Source organism: Nylanderia fulva, unplaced genomic scaffold (assembly GCF_048542155.1).
Source record: "Nylanderia fulva isolate GAGA-0341 unplaced genomic scaffold, ASM4854215v1 Scaffold16, whole genome shotgun sequence".
Taxonomy (NCBI): Eukaryota; Metazoa; Arthropoda; class Insecta; order Hymenoptera; family Formicidae; genus Nylanderia; species Nylanderia fulva.
This window is the reverse complement of record NW_028189835.1, coordinates 4089228-4115540: the sequence shown is the minus strand read 5'-3', so window position 1 is coordinate 4115540 and position 26313 is coordinate 4089228. Positions and strand designations below refer to the sequence as shown.

Sequence of the window (26313 nt, the reverse complement as noted above, 5' to 3'; positions counted from 1 at the left end):
TATTTCGGATGGGTTTCGGAACGTCATTTACGTTTTTCTTCATGTTGGCTGCACTGCAGATGAGATTCGTGTTTGTGAGTACATAATGATGATAGAACACGCGCGTCGAGATTATGGTTATGATGATGTTGATCTCGTGTGATTTTTTTATAAACATAGTGCAAAGAGCGAATTATATCAGGCTTTTAACCCAATTACGAGAGAGTTAAATCTAGGAAAAAAGAAATTTTAATTTTACTTCAATAATAATCATCATGGAAACTGTTAAACACTTGGAGAACGTTAATCAGTTTACGGAAACTGTTAAGCATTTATGGAACGTTAATCAGTTTATGACAAAGCTCAATGATCCATTAACTAAGGAGTTACAAACGTTTTACATGTAATTTTTAAATTGCATATTTTATATTAATATTATTTAATTTAAGATAATTTATGAAATGTTACTGAATTGCTTGTTGCATGTCTCAATATTTATTGATTAATTAAAGATTTTATGCAATAAGTTTTAAAATATAATTATTTTAATAAATTAGTAGTAGCTCTAATAATCTAACAATAATAATTCATTATATAATTAGTAATTTGTACTACAATTAAAGAATAAATTTAGATATTCCGCATGTAATAAATTGATGACATTTATATATACTATATTAATAATAGAATGTAGTACTATATATATTAGAATGTAGAGAATATATATTTAAAATATCTAAACTATTTTTTGTCCATATTTTTAGGCAAAAGTGTAAAAATCTCAGCAGTATAGTGGAATTACCACAACAAAACTTTGGACCATCAGTAATGTGCTCGCATTGCGGATCACTTTGGAGCACTGTAGATCATCAAGTTCGGTTAGTAAGAGGTAAAAAAATGTCTAAATCAATGGAAAAGATTGTAAAACATATGAAAGAAAATCCAAACCAGAAGGTTCCAAAAGTTTGTGCTGCTTTGGCAAAGAAATCTATAAATAATGAAATGAACAAATTGGTTATTAAGTGTTCTGTCTGTTCTAAAAATACTTTGTTGCCATTCAAAAAGAAAAACCGACTAAAACCAGTTGAAGTAAACAATTCTTTGGTAGAGATACCGCAAAGTAACCGTAAAAAGAAAAAGAAGAAGAAATCTAAGGACAAGACTGCTGGTTTGAATATTTCAACTTGTATGCCTGTATCGCAACTGAATAAGGGAGATACCAGTAAGACGTATACAAAGTCGCCTTTAAGTAGACCTAAAGTAATACCAAGTAATAGTAATAAAAAATTAGTCACTTCCACTAAAAAATCAAAAAAACTGAATATTGAACGATTAAAAAATATCATGGATAAGAGTACAGCAACGTCTACAAAAAGAAAAAGCTTACACAATTTTCTGGCAGAACTGTATTGAATATTTATAGATAATATAGTATATTTTACTTTATAAACAGATAAATATAAAATTCTGTAAATACATGTGGGTATTATATTACACTTTATTTAAATGATAATTCATTTGCCTTTAAATCCTGAATTTGTCAATTTTTATTAAGAACTTAAAGAAGGGATTTGCACGAAAAAACTTTACAAGTCTTTAATTAAACCGTCTATTTCTTGAAAAACAGTTATATAAAGACAAGAAATAATTAAATATTTTCAAACACTAATTATAAATCTCATCGAGATAAGTATTTTTTCCATCATTGAAGAAACATCGATTATTACAAATCTGTAGTTGTTAATAAGTAGAGCATCTACAGAGATATGAACACACTATTTTCTTCTTGTGATATTTCTATCACGAATAAATTAACGCTAGGCGAATTAATGTGCGAATCGCGGATTACCGTCATGTCAAAAAGATATAAATAAACTTTTGCGACGAAGTTATGTTCACATGCTGCACATTATTTGTTTTCTATGGTCCTATATTAATTTCACATGGGAAAGGGAGGCTTCTTCACATAGTGTATACAAATTAAAATAAATACACTGCACGAGATACACGCTCTATCTCTCTTGCATATGACTTCAGGTGTACGAGTGTTTTTCTGAAATACTCTTCCGTAGTCACTCCAGTGGAATCTCCTTTTTTACGACCTGCAACATCGGAGTATACTTTATGCACGGTGAAGTTGTAGAATGTTAACGTATTCCCGCGGTATATACTTCGCTCGTATACCTTATTTACTTCAATATCCATATAAAAAAAGGCAACTCACACAGGAGAGGGAAATCGTTATTTACGCAGAAAAAAGCTGCGAATGGCCGCGCGGATCTACAATGTTGAATATTAAATTTTTATTTCTCGAAACGGTACAGCAAGTATATAATAGGATATTCTTTCAATATTATCGAAAATGGAAATTATTATCAGGAATTGATTTAAAATTATCTTTTATAATAAAAATGAAATATTCCTTTTTCGACGTAATATTTTTAAATATTTAATAAAATTCTGAATTTTTAACATGTATAAACTCCATATCTGAGTTTTTAATATTTTCAGATAAAAATTGTAAAAATTAACTAATAAGATTATGTAAAATTTTGTTAAATATCCATAAAAATAAGTCAATTGTAATAAACGATAACTGAATAAGATATTTTTTCAATATTGCTGAAATATAATTAATGTGAATTTGAATATCCGATATGAAATTTCGATTTAGGTAAACATTTTTGGATCTTTTCTACTTGTAATTCTATTCCTTCTGAGAAATAAGTAATAGACGACTTGACCAGAAATATAAAATAGTAATGCTCACTTTTCTTATCACATATAATTTTTTTAAAATTTCTATTAAGCAATTATATGATTTCTCTCTCTCCAACAGGAATTGAAAATAAATCATCTTGTATAAAACAAGAGAATTTGTAAAAAAATGTGAAAAATGATTTCCATTGTAATAATTTCTATATTACGTAAATTATAGATCGAATTTCACGTAGAGTAGCATATTAATGTTTTCTAGCTCGTTTATTTTTCACAATGCATTCGGAAAAAGCGTCCGCGACGATATGTGTATATCTCCGGAGATTGACGCAGGTGCGGCCGTTCGACAGCATTATTCGGCGGCGGTCTATTCACTTTTACGATTTTCGGCGCTGGAAAGTCTCGTGCACGCAGGAATTCTACTTTCATGCAACTGTTGTTAATTCGGTCAATGGGTCAAAAGACAGGAGGGAAGAGCGGGAGGCGAGTTGAAGGAGCAAGAGGGAAAAAAGGAGAAGAACGAGGAGAAGAGGAGCAGAGGGTGAAAGAGAGAGAAAGAGAGAGGAATACGTGTTAGTCACCTGAATGCACGCCTCGAGATAATCCCGCTCGGACATTTCCTGGTCCTTCGCAGGGGGAACTTTTCCCCGTCGGCGCAACTCTTGCTTGGCGTCGTTCAAGTCAAAGATCATCACCGGGTCCAGCCTGCCCTTGAGTACCAGGCCCGCCAAGTACTCAATGTAGTGCTGCCTAAGGGGGAAAAGTACCCAAGATTTTAGTCAGGCACGTCAAGGTGTTTGCTTTTACCTGGACCAGATCCTTCCTGTAATGCTCCGGGTCGCGACCGTACCAGTTCGCGGGAGGTTTCAGCCCGGCGCGTCGCACGCACGTTTCGAGATCGTCCACGTTTAGCAAGGGCAGCGGCTCCAGCCGCGTCATACGGATCTTTCGAACTAGATACTCGATGTAATGAATCCTGAATTCACATGGAGGATTTCGTTAATCATCGCGGATTCTCGTTATCGAAAAATCGCCCGGGATCGTCTTAGAAATTTAGGAAATATTGCTCGGAATTTCTTTCAACGCAACTCTCTTCTGAGTGTGAAGAATTAATTAAATAACTTTACATATATATATTTCAATCGACCTTATTATAATCTGCTGAGATGCAAGTGCACATTTTTTTATATAATATCTAGAATTTTTAGCGCCACTGAGAATATGAACTTTACCTGCATAGACCAGCGTGACCTTCGACGACGTCGGAATTGCAGATAGCGTCGACGACCCCGGTCGGCGTTTCTTTCTGTAGTTGCACTTTGCACTTGCGTTCCCCGACCGGACCCTCGGTATCGTAATCAATGCCGTTTTCTTTGAGCAACTGCTGTAGTTGCGCGGGTTCCTTATCACGAAGGTAGAAGAGACAATTGCGCGGATGATGGGCGTGCAGGCCCAGTTTGGCGCAATAGGGGCTAACCGTGCACTTCGCCCCCATCATGAAAGCTTTGCCACAACCGCAGCAGAATTCATATTTACATTGGCTGCAGGTGAAATGCATGCAACCTATGAAAATTCACGAATTCTTTCAGCGAGTTCCGAAAAATATGTCCCTGATATGCATATCGAATAATTTAGAGAAAAAATCTTTCTCCACATATATACATTAAACTCTCATCTCCGCGAGATTGATTAAAAATTACATAATGTTAAAATAGTTCACGCGCACATACGTATACGTGTGTTTATTAAAATAATATTTAGAATCATCATTCATTAATTCTTATATTACCATATGATTTTCCTAACAATTACTAAAATCTATATAAAGTGCAATCTTTCGTAACGAAGATTTCTGTCAGCAATATTGATAGATTTAGATATATCATCTAATTCTTCAGCATTATTTCGACAAGTATAATGCTTTGATGTGCATACTAAACGTTATAATAAATTTTACACATATATGTTAATTTTTTAATATTAATTAAAGAACTTGAATGATGAAATCTCACGATAAAAAATTGAATCGAAGATAAGACAAATTAATAAAGTCAAAGTGTAATAGTTATTACCTCCTCGAGATAACGAATAACGAAATTTGCATTTAGGACAGTCGATGCCATTATCAGCCAGATGTTTGGCCAAACCTGCGGCTTGATTGTCGGGATCGTTTTCGTCCTTCCAAACCGCAAACTTCTCGCACGAGATTCTCTCGTGTTGTTTCTCCCACTGAAAAAAGAGACAGTTAAAAAAAAGTATCTACAACGTTTTGTTTAACACAAACTCGAAAATACATACCGGTCTTCGGCAAAAGGCACAGGTGACAGATCGGCAATCGGGACAGATCAGACGCTTCTGATCAGGATCGGCGTAAAATCCACTCGAACACTGAAAAATACACATAATAATCTAGATAGGTTTGCATATAAAAATAGACGATCAAAGATGGCAAATTTTATTTACCTGGATACACCACTTGAAGTTCGGATCTTGCATCAAAGTCCGGTCTCTGAGCTTTCTCTGGAAAAGCTCGTGGATCGGCGGATCCAACAGGGTCTTCAGTTGAATATCCAGATTGCTGAAATATTCGAGAACTTCGTCCTCGCTCGCGTCCTTGAGATTAGGTTCTTTGCAGAACGGACAAACGGCATCCGTGATGTTTCGGTCGCTAATTTGGATGGTGAAGTAATTCTTCGCGCATTCGTTGCAGCAACGATGCACGCATTTCAGCATAGAGATCATCTGAAATTATGTGAAAAATGTGTCAAGACAAATCGAGAAGAATTACGATGCGATTTGTCGTCGAATCATTTTTATTAATCTCGACGAAACATCGTAAAAGAGTAAAATAAGATTTGCAGGACCTAACACAGGACCTCGACACTCACTTGACTCATTGCAAAACGGCCGGTGCACAGCTCGCACTCCTGCTGAAGGAAGGCGAGCGCGGATTCCACGCTGGAACACTCCTTCGCGGCCTGAAGCGCCTCGGCATCTCCGAACTTGAGGGCCAGCAAACTGGCGGCGACCTCAGCCTCATCGTAATTCGACGCCCGACCTTCCGCCAGGAGACGACGAGCTATTCTCTGCACACGTGACAAACATAATATCGCTCCGATATCGGCACGTACAATTTTCACATCTTGTTTAGAAAGATAATCTGTGCTTCTCATCTGTCTACAAATCTCGACTTATTGTTAAGAAGATTCGGATTTGCCATTTCTCAATGTAGACATTATAAGAAGTAAATGTCTCTTTCTGAGAGAGAGAGGAGAATTTAAAGTGACACTTTGAAATAATGAAGACAATGAGGTGACTCGAAATTTTTGCAATCCGACTTGTATGTTTAAATATTAATTTTACAAAAGGTATATCTTTACATTTTACATATATCTTTACATATATTTCAAGAATGAGATTAATCTCTCCTTTTTTATTGTTAATATTACTGAATGACTATCTCTACTAAAAATAATTAGTAATAAGTTAGATGATTAAATAAAAACAGAAGGTAAAAAGATATTTAATGATTGAAAATATTTAAAAAATAAGAGAATATTAAAATCTTCATGATGTGCATCAACTTTTAGAAACGAGCTCTCTTTTATTCAACATATAAAACTATCGAGATAAATAATTAATTCGAAATAATTAATTCAAATGTGTTTTTTTTTATACAATCGACGCTTATACATAGATGTCTTGAATACTCTATATCTAGAATAGGGTACTAAGTATGGGGAATCCAGACTAATACATCTCTCATGTAATCTCTTTCCTGAATAAGGAATAAACCAAGTGCTATTATACATGTTACATATACAAGACACACGTAACGTCAACTTTCTCGATAGACAATGAGTTAGTCGCGATACGATACCTACCTTCGCGTTAGCCACATCGTCAAAACCCTTGTCGCAGTCAAATAATCAATGATTAACGCGCAATTAAAATATATTAAGGAACATTCGTTCAGCATTTCGTAGACATCGCGACTTGCCATCAAATAGGGTTTTTTTTAAAGTCGATTCTTGCGGCGACTCGCGAGGAGGATCTTTCAACGTCTACAAGGGAGAGAGGGTCACGTCACTTCCGGCAACTCTCGTCTACTGACCTCCCGCTCCGTTTTGGGAGATCCCTGTCTCTTGCGTCGGATCCTCGTCCTTTCGACATCCTCCTCGCCCTCGAACCGCCGGATGCAACTGGCAACCAGGGAAAATCGTTTCCTGGGCGCTACCCCCCTTTAACACGTCGTCGTCATCGTCGTCATTCCCGACTTTGACCTCTTTGCTCCCCGTACTCGCCCTTCGGCCTATCTTTGCCCGTTTCCAGTTCATCACTTTCCTCGTCTTGTCACTCTGCACGACTGTCGACTGATCTTTCTCCTGAATTTTGTCGTTCGCGTCTTCGAGCCTCGTCTCATTTCTCTCTGAGTCTTTGGTCCCTTCTGACTGAATATCTCCCTTTGATTCCGCACTTTCTTCCAACTTTGCTAAAAACGATGTCGCGGAATTTGCCGCAGCAGTTTTAGACTCCGAGATTTCAAGGTTTTGAGAAACTTTCGGCGCCTCCTCGATCTCCGCGATTATTTCGAGTTCAATTAGTTCGACGACTGTAACTTTCTTCAATGGATCGAAATTATTCCCGTCGTCTTCTCGCGCGACTTCGGAATTACTTTCCGTTCCGCTCGAAATATCGACTACCTCATGTATTATGTCATCGGTCTCTTCAATAGTAGTCTCGAGTTGTTGTTCTTGTTCCGGGACATCGGGTTGTATATTTGTCTCCTCTCCTTCGGACGGTAGCTCCTCGTACATATCTTCTTCCATGGAATCTTCGAGCTCACTCGACTTAATCTCCCGTTCATCGACCATACCTTCGGACAATATGGAATCACGATCGTGGCTTTCCGTTTCGCATGAACAAGTGATATCCTCACTCTTCTCAGACTCGCTCGTCTGCTCCTCTTCCTCGGATTCCGATATTTCAGACCTTATCTCGTTTAGCGTTTTCTCTAACAACAATTCCGCGTCCGTGAACTCCTCGACGGAATTGCATTCCGAGTTATGATCGGAGATGTACTTCGCAGTTTCTGTGTCCTCGGAATACTCGGAAGTTGAATCCGAGCTGAAAGCATCGGAGTCTTCCTCGAGAGCGTTTTCGATTTCCAATTGTTCGTTAAAATTCGCGGACAGATCGTCGTTGTTAAGCGTCGAGCTCAACGCTCGCGAGTTCTCTTCGTCTAATGTGGATTCCGATCGTATTGATTTCATTTTCGGGAGCTCCTCGGTTTCTTCCACGGCGCTTCCCTTAGCATGATTTCCCTCCTCCGGAAGGTTCCGCTCGTCCTTCGCATTTTCTGCAATTTCAATCGTCCTTCCTAGATTTAATTCTCCATTATTAGATTCAATTCGATCCGAATTATCCTTGGAATTATCCTTAGAATCGACTTTCCGCACGATTGATGAACTCGGTACCTTAACTTTCTCCTGAATTTTTAAAGATAATTTCGAAACTGCTTGCGACGCTATCGGCAATTTGGTCGAGACGTTTTTTGATAATGGTGTGTCATTAATTTTTTTAGAAGGTCTTGATGGAATAATACTTGTAGAGCGTACAATTTTACGGTGCATCAAAACTGGTATCTTCGACGGTGAAGATATTTTAGATTTCGAGTTATAATTTATTTTTTCCATCGACATTGCTTTCATCGACATTTTTTTATTTTCAGTTTCGTGATTTATAATCTGTTTTATTTCTTGATTTTTGGGAATATCAATTTTTATATCTTTTGACATTTCCGGTTTTTTACTCCGATTAACAGATACAATTTTTTTATTTTTAGAACGCTCGAGCTTTCCATTTTTCGAATTTTCCGATTTTTTCTCGTTACATTTTTTAATGCCGGTCCGCAATTCGGGATTATCGATCGCGAATATTCTTTCTGCATCGGACGTAAAAACAATTTTTTTACCATTTTTATTTATTTCGTTACTCTCCGCAGTTTTTTGCAGATTGGCTTTCATTAATAACGATTGTTTAATAGATTTGTCCGACAGGAGTTTCGTAACCGATTTATTTCCGCTGTCTGTCTTTTCGCGGACGGTGCACGTCGATTTGACGGAGGATCCTTTGATCCTTGAGGACTCCCCATCATCATCATCATCATCATCGTTTCGCGTCGCTCGACTCGACGTCCTAGTGATCTCGCTGGCCTTCGCCCTCGCTTTTGTGACAGTCGTGCTGTTCGGGCTGGTGTTTTTACGGAAGGGTAAGCTTCCGCTTTTCCTCGGGACGCCGATCGACTTCCTTACTACCTTAACGGGCGACTTTCTTCGGACGATTTTTTTAAGAGGCGATCTAGATCTATCCTTTACGACGGGTTTCGTGATTACGCTTTTACGAGGCTGCCTCGTGTTGTCCCTTTCGATCGACTCGTTATTCGCTAATTTTGATCTAACCGGTTCGTTACGCGCGACGATTCCGGGCAGAGCTATCTTTGTATTAACATCATCATCATCATCAGCTAATCGACCCGGTTCTTCCCCGACGATATTTGCCGCGGTGTCTTTTATCGGCGCGCACTCGTTCACCGTTATTACAGGCGATTCCGATATCTTTATTTCAAAAGTATCGGATACGCCTGGTGTAACGTCGTGGATATTCGATTTAATGGGATCCAACAGAGAAAGATTCTCGATCTCCCTCGTCGGCGCGATAATTTTCTCCTCGGTTCGCGACGCGAAGAATTTATTGAGATTTTTCTTTAACGCGTTTAAAATGCCCCTTGTCGCGAAATTTGACGTTTGCGCGTTCTGTCTCTTCCCGTCAGATCGAGAAATGAAGCTTTCGCTAGACTTTGAACCCTCGGGAGCAGCATCTTCGACGGATAATCGACGGGACGTGTTATTACCCGGCGAATTATTAATGGTATTCATCAGTCGATCGTCCACATTTTCGTTGGAGAGTCCGTTAGTACCCGTAATAGAGTCTTCGTCGGCGATATGAAGTTTTAAAGTGTCAGAGATGGACTCCTCCACTTCACCCTGTCCTGAAATTTTCACGTCTTTCGAAGATTCAGAGTCGCGTAAGGTATTCGATGTTCCAGCATACAAAGTACCTGCGATCTTAGGGGAGGATCGTAAAACCTGCGTTAAGCGATCAATTACTTTTCGGTTACTTTGAGAGGATGGTCCGTCTTGGGTTAAATCGTCCACAGGATTTTCCGACTTAGGTTCGTTCGTCGAGCTGTGAAATTTTGTAGGAACCGGCCCTTCCCTTTCCGAATCGCACGGATTATTGAAATTCATGGTAGTCGAGGGGTCTGTTAATGGCAGCGAGACACTCTCATCATCGGTTCGTAATCGAGTAATGGATAAATCGTCGGTCGTACTTTGCTCGACGGGCACGTCTGCTCCTTTCAGCGTAGTTTCATCTTTACCGTCGCTCGCGGGAGTGTGATATGTGACCGAAATTGTCTGTTCTACTTTTTCCGAAACGTGCACCGCATCCCTCGCTATGGTCGGCTTTGTATCATTTTTATCATCGCGACGCTGCGTCGTTTCGACATTATCGAATATTTCCACGGACAGTGATTTCGCGTCGGAAATTTTCGCGGGAGATGAAATCGGCGAATTATCTAACGAGGTAATGTGAGACGAATCATTCGAGAGTTGCTTTAATTCCTGCGTATTAATATCAGTCTCCGTTTGACAGATAGATTCTTCCGCGTTATTTATAGAAGGGGGTAAAATTTGATTTTTTAAAAGCGGATCGATGATCATGAAGGCGTTATCAGCGGAAAGCTTTTCATTAGATACGATGGAAGAGTCGATCGCTTCCTTTAATAATGATGATGATGATGATGATGATGATGATGAAGATGATAATGATGCTGACGCATCGAGCAACGTGTCGTCGGATGCGACTGTAAGCACGTGAGTTTCCTGACGGACGATGGACGGATCATGCGTCGCAGATGCTGTTAACGATCGCGTGTGAAAGCTCGATGATTCACCTGAAGACGTCTCTTGGACTGATCCTTCCGTCGATACGGTTTCGCCTCCGGCAGATCTGTCCCGGCTATCGTTTTCCGCCGGCGTGTCGACTATCTCTAAAGAATTCTTACGTGAATGTATTCCCTCCGTGATGCCCGTTTGCGACGTTCCTGTCATGGGTTCCGCGACACTCGACGTTGCCCCTTTATTCGCAGTCAGCGTTTCTTCGGATACTTCGTCCGTCAACTTCGAGTCTACCGAATCCGAGAACGTTTCGGATGTCAGCTCCGTCGCGGTGTTAGTCTGCGAAATGTTAGCCTCGTCCGTGTCCGCATTACGTACCGATCTGACATCCAGCTGCTGTTGTTTGATATCTGGAACGCTCGACCGGGACTTTGCCATCCGAGAATCCGGAACTTGGCGCGATCTGACGATCCTCTTGTCGATGATCTCGCTGCTGCTCGATTTTTTAATGAGATTATTCGCCTGCTTATTACTACTACTACTCTTCTCCTGAACAGACGACCCGTCAGTTTTATCCGCGGTCACCGGGACAGGCTCCTTCTCGTTGTCTCTCTCGTTCCTCGGCTGAAGTGCGTCGACGTTCGTTTCAGCCTCGGTCGTTTCTTCGGCCTTCGTGCTACGTAAAGTATTTAATCGGTTCATAAATCGAACATCAGCGGTCGTTACATCGGCATCACCTTTCTTGGGCGACAGGACTTGCATCGCCGTTATGAAGGGCGTCAGAAATTGCTCCGGCAGCGATCTCACGGCGGACATCAGAGCCTCCATTGCCGCGACGTGAGACGACTCGTCGTTCTGCCCGGGAACTTCCCTCGAAATATACTGATCGGTTCGTTTCGTCGCGAAAAGATCCTCTTCAGCTGTATTCGCCGTGATCGAGAATTCATTCCGCGATGGCTGCCGCGATATATCGGCTTGTTGTTCTCGAGGGGCACTCGAATCCCGGAAAGAGATGGGAAGTGCTTCGCCCAATTCCGTCGACTTTCCAACTTGGACGAGCGACTCGTCGTTGTTCGCGGCGTGTCCCGCTGTATTAAGTAATTCGGGACCACTCCAAGTTTGCGGAGAAAAGGGCTGACCTGGTTCCGTATTCGTTGTGTCGGGCGCAGAAATTCCGGACAAGAAGGAGGATGCTTCAATCTCAACGTCATTCGACGATAATCCCCTGTGTTCCACTTCTTTCGGTGGACTCGTAACTCGCTTCGCTGTTTCTATCGCCGTCTCGTCGATCGATATCGTCGTCGCGAGGTCGCTCGCTTTCGAGGTTGATCGTTTCCCCGCGTCGACGTCGCCTCCCTCATCGTCGAGTTTCGGCGGATCGGATGATTCGGCGATTCGTACGACAGTCTCGCCGACGTTTGCAGGGTCGACGCTGTTATTTTTCGAGGGATATTCGGGCGAGAGTGTCGCGAGATCATCAAATTCGGCATGCGACGCGGCATCTATTTGGTCCAGGACCTCGTCGGACGGTTTCGTAGCATTCAACAACTCTGAGCGCTTCGAGCCCTCCTGCGAATCTACGGTTGCCTGTTTTTGCCGCGTAACAAGATCGCCCGGCATCATCGCTACATCATCGGGCGCTTGTTGTACGGCCCTTGGGACCAGATTTGCATCGATTAGAACAGTGCTACTATTATCATCGTCAGGGTGGTCGTACAGATTATCAGACTTATTATTACCCAGTTTATTCGGGGGATCTTTCTCGTGTCGCCAGTTATCGGTCAGTTCTCTCAGGGCCGCCAGTTGCTTTTGAAAGTCGGCCTGCAACGCCACGAAATGATCAACAATTGGTGACATTACCTGCTTCCGCGCCTCCGTATCGGATACATTCTGAACTTGTTCCACGGGTTCCGCCCCCGTCCCACCATCGACCACACCCGCTGCATCTGCAGCAAAAAAAAGGAAAATCGGTGTACAATTCATTATTTTTATTCCTTCTTCGAATCAAAGTTAAGATGTTTCTTTATCGCGTAGAGAAAATCGACTTGTTTAGAGAGAATTTTGTAAACATAATTTTTAATTATTTCATAATTGCATTCTATTTTAGATTTTATCTAAAATATGTATAATTCACAAGTCAGTTTTATATTTTTAAAATGTTCAGAAATAAAAAGTACATCATGCTTATTAAATAAAATAATATTAGCATCTATAAAGTAATATCGAAAATATTGGAAATCGCTAATAAAAATAATTAGCCTCGAGAGTATCCACCGACCTTCGTGCGGTGCAGCCTCGTCGTTCTCCACCCCGACCGGAGGACCCCAGATCCTCATTAAGAAGGGCTTGAGCTGATTTTTCTGTAGCTCGAGCAAAGCAGCGTCCTCGATCCCGGCGTTATTATCGAGAGCTCTGACGACGTCCGCGAGCGCAAAGTTTCCTTTTGCCATGATCTGCTGGCACTGTCAACAATCGAGAAAGAGAGAGAGGAGGGATCACAAAGGATCAATCAAAGAGTAGTAATTATTTTATACGCACTTTCTGCTGTCTACGCTGAATGGCCGTCGCAACAGCGTTCCACACGTCGCCCTTGACCGATCGTAGAGCCTCTCTCGCCTCGGACTGCGACAAAACGCCGATGCTATTCTCCCTCAGTTCCTTGCCCTGCGCGGTCACCAGGACTCGCACCGTCTCTACCAGGTGCGGCCACTGCGTGTGAAGCCACTCGATCGGATTCGACGCACCCTGGGCCAACGCTGTCTGAACATCGTCGGTCGTGAATCCCTGCCTCTCGGCTTCTCGCAGGAGCTCCACGATCTCCAATCCTTGACGGGTCAACGTGGAAACCCCTTGCTGGCCGGAACTGGAACTCGCTTCCATATATCTCGGTTGACTGGGTTCCTGAAATGCGGAGTTATTTATGTCGCCATTAAAGACCGTTTTATTGAGATCGGTGAAAAGGACGAGACAATATGAGATAGGTATTACTTAATTTATGGCTAAGGGTTCTGCCATCGAAAGATTATATCTTTGATCGTACGCTGTTAAGTGCCTGTCTAGATTAATATTAAAACTATATTTAGTAGCTGTAAATTATATATGTAAATAAGCATGGTAGATATACGATGAGACATCTATTTAAGCGGTTGGATGATGCTAAAAAAATAAATAAAAATATCATCCTGCCTACGTTCACACCGAGGCTAATTATGGTAATTGGATTGGATCAAGGATCAATGAGAACACAACGAAACACCCGTGAAGCTTAGCTTGTAAGCGAGTTTACCCTGGAACGATAATAGAGATGGGACGAGTCGATGGAGTTTCTCCTAGTCCGTTCTCTGCTTTTCTGACCGGATATAACCAGCTGCTGTTCCTGCAAAGCCCGCGGATACAGATCCGGACTGTTCGCAAATCTGGTCTGCTCCTGAAACAGACGCTCCGCCTTGTCTTTTCACTAGAACGTGATCGATCGTGGTAACGCGGAAACATCTTTTGAAAGAGTAATTTACTTGATTGGAATCCAATAAATCTCCTATATATAATCTTCATGTATATCTCTTATTCATCGTTTTCAGGTATTCGTTATAATTCGTACTCGTAAAATTTATTTATAATTTTTTATAGTTATTATAAATGTGATAAAATATAATTAATATAGTTGTATAAATTAATTTTATATATTATACAATTATGAAATTTGAAATTATACTCATGTATGTACAATATATATAATAAACTATATATCTATATAATGATATTTTTGTTTTATAAAATTACTGATTATTTATTTTATTCAATGTTTTAATTATAAATTTGAATTACGTTTTAATTCATTCACAGTTTTACGCTCACCTCTCCGTCGCTGTCATCGTAATACAAATAATTCTTTGCCACTGACGAGGATCTTCCAAGAGTCCCTTTTGGAGGGAGATAGTCGTAAGTCTAAAATATTTTATACATATAATTTGCTTCACATTTATTTGTAATCTTCTAAAATCTTCAGTAATTTGTTTGCTCGTATTTACGTTTATAGAAATATACGAATATTTTAATCTTATTTATATGAGATTTACCACTTACTTGAGTTGAGATATTCTGTGGCGGAGGAGATGTTCCCGTAGACACCGAATGACTCTTTAAAAGTTTTCCTCGTGTAGGTTTTTCCTCCTGCAACGGCGCGTTCGCGTCTATTTTGAAGATATTCGTAGCCGAAGAAGATGGTAATGTTGATGATGCTGCCGCCAGATTCTCAGCAATCGGCGATGATGACGTGTCTGTCGGTTCCAATAATGCTTCTTCTACTTGTGAAGTTGAAGTAGTGATCGTAGCTTCAGAATTCTCCACGAAAGGATTATCATCTGCTGCGATCACATCTGTAAATCATAAAAAATCCTTTATAATGTATTGCAAAGTTATTTCATTTTATAATTTTTAATTGTGGTTTTATAAATAGACAGAGATTAGTCAGAATGATCAGCCATTACTGTTGTTTCTAACAAAGCTATTTTCATATATTATAATTCTCAAGGTCATCCAAGAATGCGCGCATTTATAAAACTTTTATTTTATTTTTAGAAATTGAAGAAAAGATGAAACAGAGAGAGAAATGATAAATAATGTGTTGGCAAATTTTAGAAAATTTAATTTTACAAGGTATTTCTTAACTAATGTATATAATATTTGTAATAATTAACACATGTGTAATTGCACTGTTACAAAAATGTTATTAATAATTTAACAGTGCATTATTGTAATAATATCCAAATATTATATTAGAATTGGTGTGTAAAATTTCAACTGGGCAATTTAATCTTTCAAGAATACTTTGGAACATTTATTGTTGCATGAAATTTTTCGTTTATCTTGAAATAAATAAATCTTCTACGTCATTGACGCATTCTAACATCGCTGAGCCAAATGCTTTGGCAATGATTTCCATCGATGGTCTCGCCCCGGAATAAAGGAACATATGCCAAATGCACGCTCGTGCTTGAAACCGTCGCATCACTTGAATGAATAATATAGTGCCTCAGACATGAACGCAATAGATGGCCGAATTTCAAATACGACTATGCATTTGGTCCCGTTGTAGCCTTGTACGAAAAACAGTTTCCATGTCTCTTTATTATTCATCCAAGGGAATACATCGAAGGATGGAGAACAACCAGTTGTAGTGGTTCGTGACTGCACTGCTTTACGTATAAAAAGGAAAGAAAGAAAGAAGAGACGCGTGCATACAAATATAATCTGGGTCATTCGCATTTCTCTGGATGGGAATACGCGAGGCGGGGAGAGAACGAGCACGGACCCTGGAAACGTCACTTGGATAACTTGGTACCGAAGGAGAAGCTGATTTTGCGCTTCGGTCTACCTTTGTTCCTAACGGACCCGCTGTCGCCGCTCTCTTCGCTGTTCGAAATCTTCAACAGATTGGTCCGCTTCTCGAGATCGAGACCAGGATCGCCGACCTTGCTCGGGGTTTCATTTCTCGGCGCTTGCAGCGGATCAGGATCGTTCAGGGTGCTCGGCGGTAGCGCGCTGCTCTTGGTTTTGCAGCAGACCACGCAGACGCGATCCCTGATCTTGTTGATGAAGGTACAATGCTCGCAGGCCCACTCCTCTTTCGGAATTTCCATCAGGCCGGCCGTCTCGGTGGAAGCTGTCTTCTTGGATGATGCATTTTCGGCCGCCTCTTTTTTCGCTACCTTCGGATCCTCTCGAGACTGAAATCTTTGCAATTGCTGCTGTTTCTGTTTTATGTCGACGTTATCTTGTTTCTTTTGTTGAGCTTCAACAGTTCGTACGGAGTTCTCGAGCTGTTGACTCTTTTCGATCAATCGCTGGCGATCTTGAAGATCACCAGTTTTTTCTTCATGTCTTTTTATGGGTGTTTCGTTGGAGGCTATTTTTCTAAGACCTTGACTGTCGGATTCCACCGAGGATCTGCGGGAGCTTCGTTTGATGGAGATCCTTTCTAGATCATCGAGAGTGTCCCTTCGCTGAGACGATTCTCTCTTTACACGGATCTCGCGCTCTCGCGAAACATCACGGATCTGTTGTTCTCTTCTCGTCGAGCGTGATTCAACTTCATCCCTGTTCGCGCGACTCTTGTCTCTATCTGAATCTCCTTGAGAAGACTGTCTCTCCAAAAGGTGCGTTCGTTCTCTAGGTATCCTTTTCGGGGAAGTCACATCTCGAGAAGGGGTCTTCCTAGTCTGACCGTCACTCTCGAAGGATGATCTACGAGAGTCCCGACGATGATCATCCAGCATGATGTCCCTTCGAAGGGACGACGCTCTCTTTAATGCGTTTTCCACCCTCTCGAAATGGTCGTCGGACGAGCTGGTCACTCGCGTTCGGCTCGGCGCGTTGATCCTTCGATCGGAGGACTCGTCGTCGGTGCTTCGTCTTTGACGGTCGCGATAAGCTCCGTTTTGCACGCGTTCCAATCGATCTACTCCTCGGGAAACCGAGCGTTCGTCGTAGCTTCTCGAGGGCGTTGAGTACCGTTTACTAGACTGACTCTCGGACCATTGATCCTCGGTACTCATCACTCTCTCCTCGGACATCAATCTCCTGAAACATTACCGAAATGATCACCGAATGTGATCGCGGATATAAAATATGCGAGCTTAAATATTGACAAAACTAAATCTATATTTTGCAAAAAATCCTTCAATATCTACATATTTAAACATAAAATTTTGTACAAACACTTTGCTTCCGAATTTTAATCTCAAATATCTATATATATAAAATAATAATTTAAATAATCAATAATCTTAAAATATAAGGAATCTTTAGACATTTTAGTTAAACAAAATTAAAATAAATATTTGGAAAAAATATTGAATTTCTCTTTTTCCACTTACTCTCGTCGACTTCTAGACGTCAGACTTCTGGTATCATCGTCGTAGTTTCGTTGTCGTATGCTTCTGGATACGCTGCCGCGTCTACTTCTGGACCCCCGGGAGAGTCTGTCGTCGTCGGACTCGTCCGAGTTTTCGGAACTCGCGTCCGATGGTGATCCGGGCGACCTTCTCGATCGCGATCTCGAAGCGTAGGACTTTTTAGATTTCAGACTAGGAGACGGTGACGCCTGTCGCGATCTTCTGCTCGACTTTATACTTCTGGCCGGACTGTGCGCTCTAGAAAGGGATCCCGGATAATGTGGGGGCAGCATCTGCGCCGATGGATAGCCTACGGGATAGCTCCACATGCTTGGGTGATGCAGACTCACGGTCGAACCGCTCATCGGTACATCCCAGGAGTTGGTCGGCGGATACCACATCATCGGCATTCCGCTGGGTCCTAAGTGCGCCATCGACTGGGTCTGGAAATTTTACAAATACAATATTTTTTATATATATTACAGATACGATATTTCGACACTTTTATTTAATTACACGAATTTCTTCCAAAAATATTTAGATTTCCTTTTTATAATCAATTAGAAAAACGAGAAATAATAAGAAAAATTAAAGAATAAATATAAATGTAACAATACTTGTTGGGGAGAACATCGAACATACCTGATGCATTCCCGGATTCCACATGTGAGCAGCCGTTAAATCGCAAACGCTGGCCGATTGTATCATAGCTCTAGGTGGAGGCGGAGGTGGAAGCAGCGGTGGTTTCGAGCCGCCTAAGCTAAGTGGTCTTCCACTCAAAGTGTCCCTCGAGGTGTCCGAGGATGGATGTCGTCGCCTGTTTGCATCTTGAGCTCTCATCGCCTCTTGATATTTTCTGTATCTTTCCTGAAAAAAATCACAGCGTTTGTTATGCTCCGATTTTTGAGATAACAGAACGTCAGTTTTTTGGACGCGAAGTTACAACGATGCAAATAATAATGAAAAGAAATATGTAAAAACTTTCATTGAATAAAATGAAAAATATTAATAATTACCAAATAAAAATAAAAATTTAACTTTCACGAATTAATGAAGAAATGATGAAAATTATACAAATATAATTATTATTTTATTTTGTAGTTAATTTATTCATTCGATCAAATGCACATCAATTTTATAATTTTGTAGAATTATATTCTGAATTGAATTTTTGAAAGACCACTCTGTATAACAATTAAATTAAAAGATCTATACTTCTCACCTGTAGAGTAGACATTTTATCCGTTCCTGATCCTGAAGCATCGTTGGAGAGCGTGTTTAAAGCTGTGTTCGTAGATTTCGATACTCTCGAGTCCGGCGGTGCTTTCGGATTGGCAAGGTTGCGCTTCAAGTTCCCAACCTTGTCGAGCAAAGGGAGATGTGTAGAGCCTTTGGCTAATGTCGACTTAGCCTAAGCGCGAAATTTCGACTTAATTACATATGAAGGAACAGTGCTCGGGGTGTTGTCGAGGACTGTAGATGTATGCGAAACTGCGCTGATATATCGTTAAAAATAAATGTCAGATATATGGACAATCATGATGGACGAGGAATCATCTCTATAACAACAAAGTCTCCTCTAAAAAAAAAATACAATATAGAATTAAAAAAAAAAAAATAAATAAATATTACGAATAAAAATCTTGTAAATCGAACACGTTATGAAACGATTCAGTTCAGCTCTAGCTTTGCGGATGATCCAGTCCGTCTAGTACATACATGCTGAAAAGAAGTCGATCACACCGAGTGTGAAAATAAGTCAGGATGGTAGCTGTAACGGTGTACACAGAAAATACGGAGCGAAAATACGATAAATAAATGATCGTGTTGATCGTAACCTGCCATATTCACCGTCTCCTCTCCCTTCCGACCCCTATCCTATCAAGAAAATTATCCTTGGTAAAACGATCCGATTACACGTCACGACAAATGTTCGACAAAATGTTCGACATTACGATGGCGCCGACGCGCCACGTCCGTCTTTTCCGCGTCATTACGTCAACGATGAAACTGGAAGAGAGAACAGGTTCAGTGAATACGGCATCAGTGTTTTGCGGTAACATGGTGTATTAAAAAACAACGACAACATGTGTATATACAATAAAGTCTGAACGTAAAATAAAATGTAATAAATGTAAAGAGAACGAGGAAGAATAAAATGAGATAACAACGATCGTTTGAAACTCGCAAGAGAACAATGAGGAAAGCTCTCGGTTTGCCTCGGTGTGACGTTTCGAGTTAAAGCTACGTTATTACGTTGCAACCAGCGATGTCGTAAAAATCGTAGAGTTTCGTTCGTGGAAGAGGAGAAGAGAAGGAAGAGCACCCGGCGCGACGGAGACGAGGTCGGATACGACGACAAACAGCTTCTACGACAGTCGCCGGATCCAATCTCTGGAACCGCTGAAACTCGTCAGTCGCAACCCAATCTCCATCGAGCTGGTGCGATAATCCCGCGAAAGGATCCTCGGGGCCGGGGATAAGATACTCGGTCTTGCCCTGGAACAAGATTTCAGAGACGCAGTTTTTCAGGCCAGGACGCAGCCTACCTGAGTGGTCTTGCGATTTCTTCGGGGCGGAGGAACCGGCGGGCACAGATTCTCCCCTTTCGGCGGAAGGGGCGGTTTGCTTCTGCTCGCGTTCTCGGTCAGGATCCTCCTGCGTACGTGGCCCTTCCGCTTCGGGTGCTTGTGATTCATGTCGTCGCAGGCCTCGCAGAAGTTGTCGCGACACGTGTCGCATCGCGCAAACACGTTCTCGGTGCCGCACAGACCGCACTTGCCAACGTTCCACTGGGGTGTCAGAGATGGTTTCTGGGTCGGGAATTCGATGATCTCGTAGTCGGGGTCACCACAGTCCCCCGAGAGCGATGGCGGTGGGATTTTCGGGGGCGTTGGGGCTCGACGTAGCTGGTGCTCCGTTTCTCGTTGTTGCTGCTGCGCCTTTTTTTAAAAAATTTTTATACATATATGTATTTCTAGAAATATTATATTTAAATGTGTATACGCTTTTAGAGATCAATTAATATGTAAACCAGCTGGTTTATTCGTTTTAAAATTAAATGTAAAAGTACGCTGCGCGAAATAAATGATTTCGGTAAACATGAAAGAGAAATAAATACCAGAGCAACATACTGATAAAAACAACAATTTAAATGTGAGAAATACGTACCATGACCCAATGGGGCATGGATCTCGCCATCCGTAGCTTGGTGGATGGATTCGATATAGCCATCGGTCGCCATCGTTCAGCTCCCGGATTCTGCAAGATAGCACAATTTTCTTAACAATTTTTTTTACCGTTGGAATAATTTATTCCAAACATTTAACTATTTTTTTTATAAAAATAGCATTCTCTTGTAAAAATTCGCAGATATATGCATATACAAGTATCTAAATAAGCGCGCGAAAAATTTTAGAAGATAAATTCTTTGTCAAAAATTAAGGGGAATTCCTTATACAAACATACACTTTTCTTTTTTTTTTTTAATTTCATCCCCTTATAACGACACAGGAAGATCAAAAAAATATTAACAAATATTCTTTCTATCAGTCGAAAAAATCCATCAAGTTTTATTTTTTTAAATTTGTCTGAAATTTGAGAAAAGAAATTAAAACTTAATTTTTACTCATGCAGGAAGGGATATAAATGTTTCTATAAGAAATCCCCTTAATTTTCCACAAAGAATCATCCCCTAAAATTTGTCTTTAACTTATTCAATTAAATATTTAAGACAATCATTATAGTTGCAAACAGAAAAGCGCGCAAACAACAACAGAGGGTTGAGCATTTGGTCGAGCTAAAATCTTAAAGCCTAGACGATTTCGAAGAAGCCTGGCAGTCTTCGATCGGCCATAAGACAAGTGCCAAGTATAAATTGATGTCATCGCGGCTTGTGGGCTCGCGCGAACTCGCGAGGCCCCGAATAATCTCGGAGAAGGAATGTCATAAATTTTTCCCGAAGCATAGGCATCGTCTCGCGGGGAAAGCGTGACGTCAGAACGGCGATCCAGGATCCAGAACGCCGGAAACTGGGGGGGACCAACCGGGATCTATTTCTGCGACCGGCCCCGGAAAAAGCGGCGTGTTCCGCGTCTAGAAATAAAGCCGAGCAACGTGGTGCGCGACACTATTTTTCTCTGCGTGGGTGACAAAGCTATGGATGATTTTCCTCTCGTCCTACGTGGAATATCGATCGCATCGTAACAGATTTAAATTTGAGACGTATTTCCGACCGCGTCGCTGAACAACTGGAGAATGATAATTAAATAACAGACAGAGACGATCTCTCTAAATATGATTCGGCTGCAGAAATATCCGATGAATTCTCTGCATTTATTTGTTAAACGTCTTATCCGTCTTCCACTCGCTTTCTCTCTATATCTTCTTATTATTGCATCGATCAATTGAAGACGTCTGTATATGTGTATAATCTTAGCCAAACGAAGCAAACGTATGTAGCCACGTAGTGAGAAGCTCTCGCTCGAGAGAGACTCGAATTAGTTTCTTGAATTAGAGTCGTTCGTATCTTTAGAACGTTCAATCTTCTGTTCTCTTGAGCGCAGCGCAACATGTTTTTGTTTCTATTTTGCGCAGCCAAAAATTCCCGATGAATCCACGAAAATCCACACGAGAGAGGTACAAAAAATATCTATCTTGTTAAAACTTTCATTAACATCGTGACAACAAGAAAAGAAGAAAAATCGACGGTTCAATTTTGCTTGCAATTAAACAGATATAATTTTATTTCTTTCTATCCTCATATATTTTATCTCAAAACGAGATAAAAAAAAGGGGAGATAAATGCAAATTGTGCGTCTATCGCGAGACTATTCGCTGAAATTGCACACGTCTGCGCGCAAGCTGGAAATCATCCAACTTCTCTAGTTTATCCAAGAAGTAAAACTTCTTTTCCGCTCAGACACGCCTCGCGCATTTTATTTCAATATTTAGAGCACGCGGTGCAATTTGAAGATCCGCTTATGTTTTCGTCACACTTCCCACAACGATGCACGATATATCGCAGAGTTACGGAATAATTAGATAGTAGTTTAGTATGCAAGACGCAATCCCCGATAAGGGTTCTTAAGCCGGAAGCAACTGTCACAGAGTAGGAGCATGAGATAACGCATACACGACAATTCACCGACGTAACCTTCCACGTAGTTCAGTGTGAGAAGCGAAATCTCTCGCGCTTTATCTTTTGTTTTACGTTACTTCTCATTTTAGTTCGCTGGTACCCGCATAGAGAAGATTACTGCGCAAATGCGGCGCTACAAGACTGGCAATTGCGAAGCAAAAACTTGAACGGCGAAATAATTAGTTTTCCAGATAAATTCTTCCCTTCATTTTTTTAACAAACGGAATACTTCGTAATAAATATTAAAACAATGAATATAATTTTGTCACGATTAAATCGTGTTTGAACGAAAATATCTTCCGTAAAATTTTGATGATATGCGGTTATTTATATTTCTTTTATGCGTGTAAAAGGAGAAAAAAATAGACGGGCAGAGACACGATTTTAATAGCTGCCTTTCGCGACACGCGTTCGATCGCGTCATCGATTTTTTTTGCGCCATATAAGAGATTCCAGGCGCGCAGAAAATAATTTGATCGGATCATTCGGTCTTGAGATCAAAAAGCACTCGTCGCAATCTACATTTGATTCCCCCAAAAAAGTGACAAGTGAAATGTTCCGCGCGTGTATCTTCTGACGTATTTCGGAGTCGATGCACTACGAGAGCTCCGATTTAGATTATCTTTATAGAGTGTCCAAAACGAGCCGCACTGAACGATCTTCAGTGCAAAGCACTCTTGTGTGTACATCAACGACATTTAGCAAATTTTATATTATTGCAAAAAATGATGCTACAATTTTTCGACTATCTAAAGAGAGAATCGCATATCTCCTTTACTCGCAGCAGGTCTCGTTTCTTTCGATTATTAGAAGGGAACGGGAAAAACACGAAGAGTCCAGAATTACGGAGGGTCTCCCGAGTGTCGGAGGAAGCCGCAAATAGCCGGTCGAATCGAGGAAACGACGCACGAGAAAGGATAGCACCACGGGGATGGCCGCACTCTCGTGGGACGGATATCGGCACTCACGTTCATGTGGGACACCTCGCCGCCGTGGCTTCGATTCTTCCGGTTTTCCTCGGGAACTGGTCGCCGCGGTACTGGCCTCTCCGGTTCTCTCCGCCTGGCGGACGTTGCATCTCGCCACCGAAAATCTATTTCCGTAACGCCAACCGTTAGGTTGGACCGCTGCCACCGTTCCTTGTCGGTGCGAGTCTCCCCGTTCGCGTAAATATATCGCGGACGCTGCCGTGTAGTTTGAATTTGTCAGAGCGGGCGTCGCTTTAGAAAGAGAGGGCATCGGTGGTTTAGGACTCATTTCGACACCTCTCGCGTAAACGTTGATAACTCTGTCGCGAGACGTTTCTATTCTTGCGGATACATTAACAGATTCTTGGTTTTGCAGAAATCTGCTGCGTTTACTCTTTAGATAGCTTCAATTATTCATATATATTTATTTATTTTATAAAATTAAAAGAAATATTTATATTATTTCTGTGTTACTTAAAATGCTTGAATTACACCTACGAATGTTCAAATCTCTCTTAAACTCTTAATTAACATTAAAAGTGAGTCTTGGTTTTGCAGAGGAACTGGAATTTCTCAAACGCAAATCTACTGCGATTACACTTTAGATAGCTTCAATTATTCATAAAATAATATCTTTATTTTTTCACTCGATCTAGAAAAAAATAAAGATCAAAATATCTAGTTTAATTTGCGAAGCGCTAACATACTAATTAATTAATATAAAAAAATTATTTTTATATTAGATATTATCAAGAGATATCTCTAAATTATTTCTTCTATAGTTACTTCGTATTGAATGAGAAAATGATTTGTTCGTCTAACTCTGATAAACGAAAACATGTCTTCTTAGTATTTAATATTACTACTTTTCAATATTCTTATATATGTTGATGTTAATAAAATCCAGATTACAATTCCGAGAAATTTCTGTAAGATCAATTTAAAGATAAAGTTATTATCTCATAGAATTTTGGGAGAAAAAAAAGAAGAAGACACACCTCTTTTGATATGTAACACCAGGAAATCTGTAATTATGCAAATCGCGTAGGCATATGCTAACGAAATGCCGGCTCAAAGTTGACCGGTCGCGTAGCTGACTTATGTCCAGTTCGCAAATTTACATGGTAAATTTGTTGGCACGCCTTGCTGTGTCACCGTGAAAATTCACGTTTGGCACGTTTGGTCGCGCAAAAGTATTATTTGCTTATCGCGTTCCAATTAATGAGGATGCACGGTACAAATTCTATTAAGCAAGTCTGTTCAAAAGCTATACCTTATTCAATTTGCTTCATTCGAGAGAAAGTTCTGTCTTTTATTATTATTATTTTTTCTTTTTTTCATTATAAAATAGAACTAGCAATGAGTTCCCACAAACATAAGAATTAAATGGAGCATAACAAATATAGAGAATTCGTTCGAATATCTCTAAGTAATGTAAAGTGAGTAATATGTAATCTGTCGTTGCCTCCTAATGTTGCATCACTGCTTGTAAAATCGCTTCCCACGTACACATGTGAAACATTCACGCGTGTGGGCGCCTTTGCGTTTTCTGCCTAGAAATGGTAGCTCGGAGGAAGCGATGAGTGTCGCTTTAAGGAGCATTCAACGCACGTTTTAATGCACGTTTTTAACGGAGAGAATTTTTTCTTAGGATTTACCCTGAAAATCATGATAATTGTGGGACAATATAAGTAGCAAAGGAAGAATTTTTTTGGAAAAATTTTATAAGAGTTTCTCTAATTAATATTTACCACAATAAAAAATATTAATATGTATACATAATAAATTTTATCTTATTGTAGACATTAATATTTTTTATTGTGGTAAATACGATATTAAAAATTCAAAGAGAGAACTCTTATAAAATTCTTCCAATACCAATTGTCCCACGATTACCATGATTTTCAGGATAAATTCCACGAGAAAATTCTCTCTATATGCAAATTTTGCAAACTCACGATTCATAAATCGCAATTCTGCAATCGCTAATAGTCCATTATATTGAACTCTCTGTCAGCAGCTCTTCGTTATAACTACGCGTAATCCGTCCTTGCGTGTATCTATTCCAACATCTGTCGAATCACTGTGTTACGTCATTACATTAAGTCATTACATAACATCGATCGCACGAAACCTCTTCTCGATCAATTTGCGCTTCCTATGTATATTTCGAATATAAATAAAAAAATTTTGTATCGTCGTAATCAACGTACCTAATTGGAATTCATGAAAGATCTAGCTCGTAAATTAATAATTCTTCTCCAATTAATAGATCGATGCAAAATCATAAATCATCCGCGGTGACATATGGTAATATCTAATACATAAAATATTATCTATCAATTTGTTTCTTTTTTTTCAGATATAGTTTCTTGTATCTTGATTACTTGTTCTTACAGTCTTCATTTAGTGTTAATTTTTAAGATATCTAAATGTAGTCTCAGGACGGAAAAAAATTAGCTACCACAGCTAAATTTTAGCTGTCTATATATTACACATAAAATTTAGTTATCATGCCTAAATTTTAGCTATGACAGCTAATATTTTAAGCTATAACATTCTCTGTTAAACTATGGCTAAAAAATATTAGTTACCAACTAAATTTCAAGTTGTAATATATGGACAGCTAAAATTTAACTATATGGTAGCTAATT

The 26313-nt window shown here is 40.1% G+C and overlaps 2 protein-coding genes across 2 annotated transcripts; one reads left to right on the top strand and one right to left on the bottom strand.

Annotated features, from left to right (window-relative positions):
• The first annotated feature begins 56 nt into the window (after positions 1-56).
• On the top strand, positions 57-1457 carry LOC114940419 (uncharacterized). Its single transcript, XM_029315106.2, has 2 exons — positions 57-382; positions 744-1457. Exons 1-2 carry the CDS (start codon positions 255-257, stop codon positions 1390-1392), a joined length of 777 nt encoding a protein of 258 aa, XP_029170939.2. The 5' UTR covers positions 57-254; the 3' UTR covers positions 1393-1457.
• Positions 1458-1574: 117 nt separating this feature from the next.
• On the bottom strand, positions 1575-23832 carry LUBEL (Linear Ubiquitin E3 ligase). The gene is given in 22 exon segments (XM_085480858.1): positions 1575-2081; positions 3279-3447; positions 3930-4260; positions 4770-4926; positions 4996-5085; positions 5161-5439; positions 5586-5783; positions 6812-6935; positions 6937-12604; positions 12937-13120; positions 13197-13559; positions 13945-14103; positions 14514-14603; positions 14742-15034; positions 16033-17237; positions 17534-17994; positions 18194-18418; positions 18774-18962; positions 20101-20493; positions 20723-20812; positions 23660-23689; positions 23692-23832. Coding segments are annotated over 22 exon segments (10806 nt in total). The 5' UTR covers positions 23770-23832; the 3' UTR covers positions 1575-2051.
• Between the last annotated feature and the right edge of the window lie 2481 nt (positions 23833-26313).

Coding starts and splice junctions, on each gene's coding strand:
- LOC114940419 (XM_029315106.2), top strand. CDS start 255: ATGGAAACTGTTAAACACTTGGAGAACGTTAATCAGTTTACGGAAACT. Junction 383..743: donor GAGTTACAAACGTTTTACAT/GTAATTTTTAAA, acceptor CCATATTTTTAG/GCAAAAGTGTAAAAATCTCA.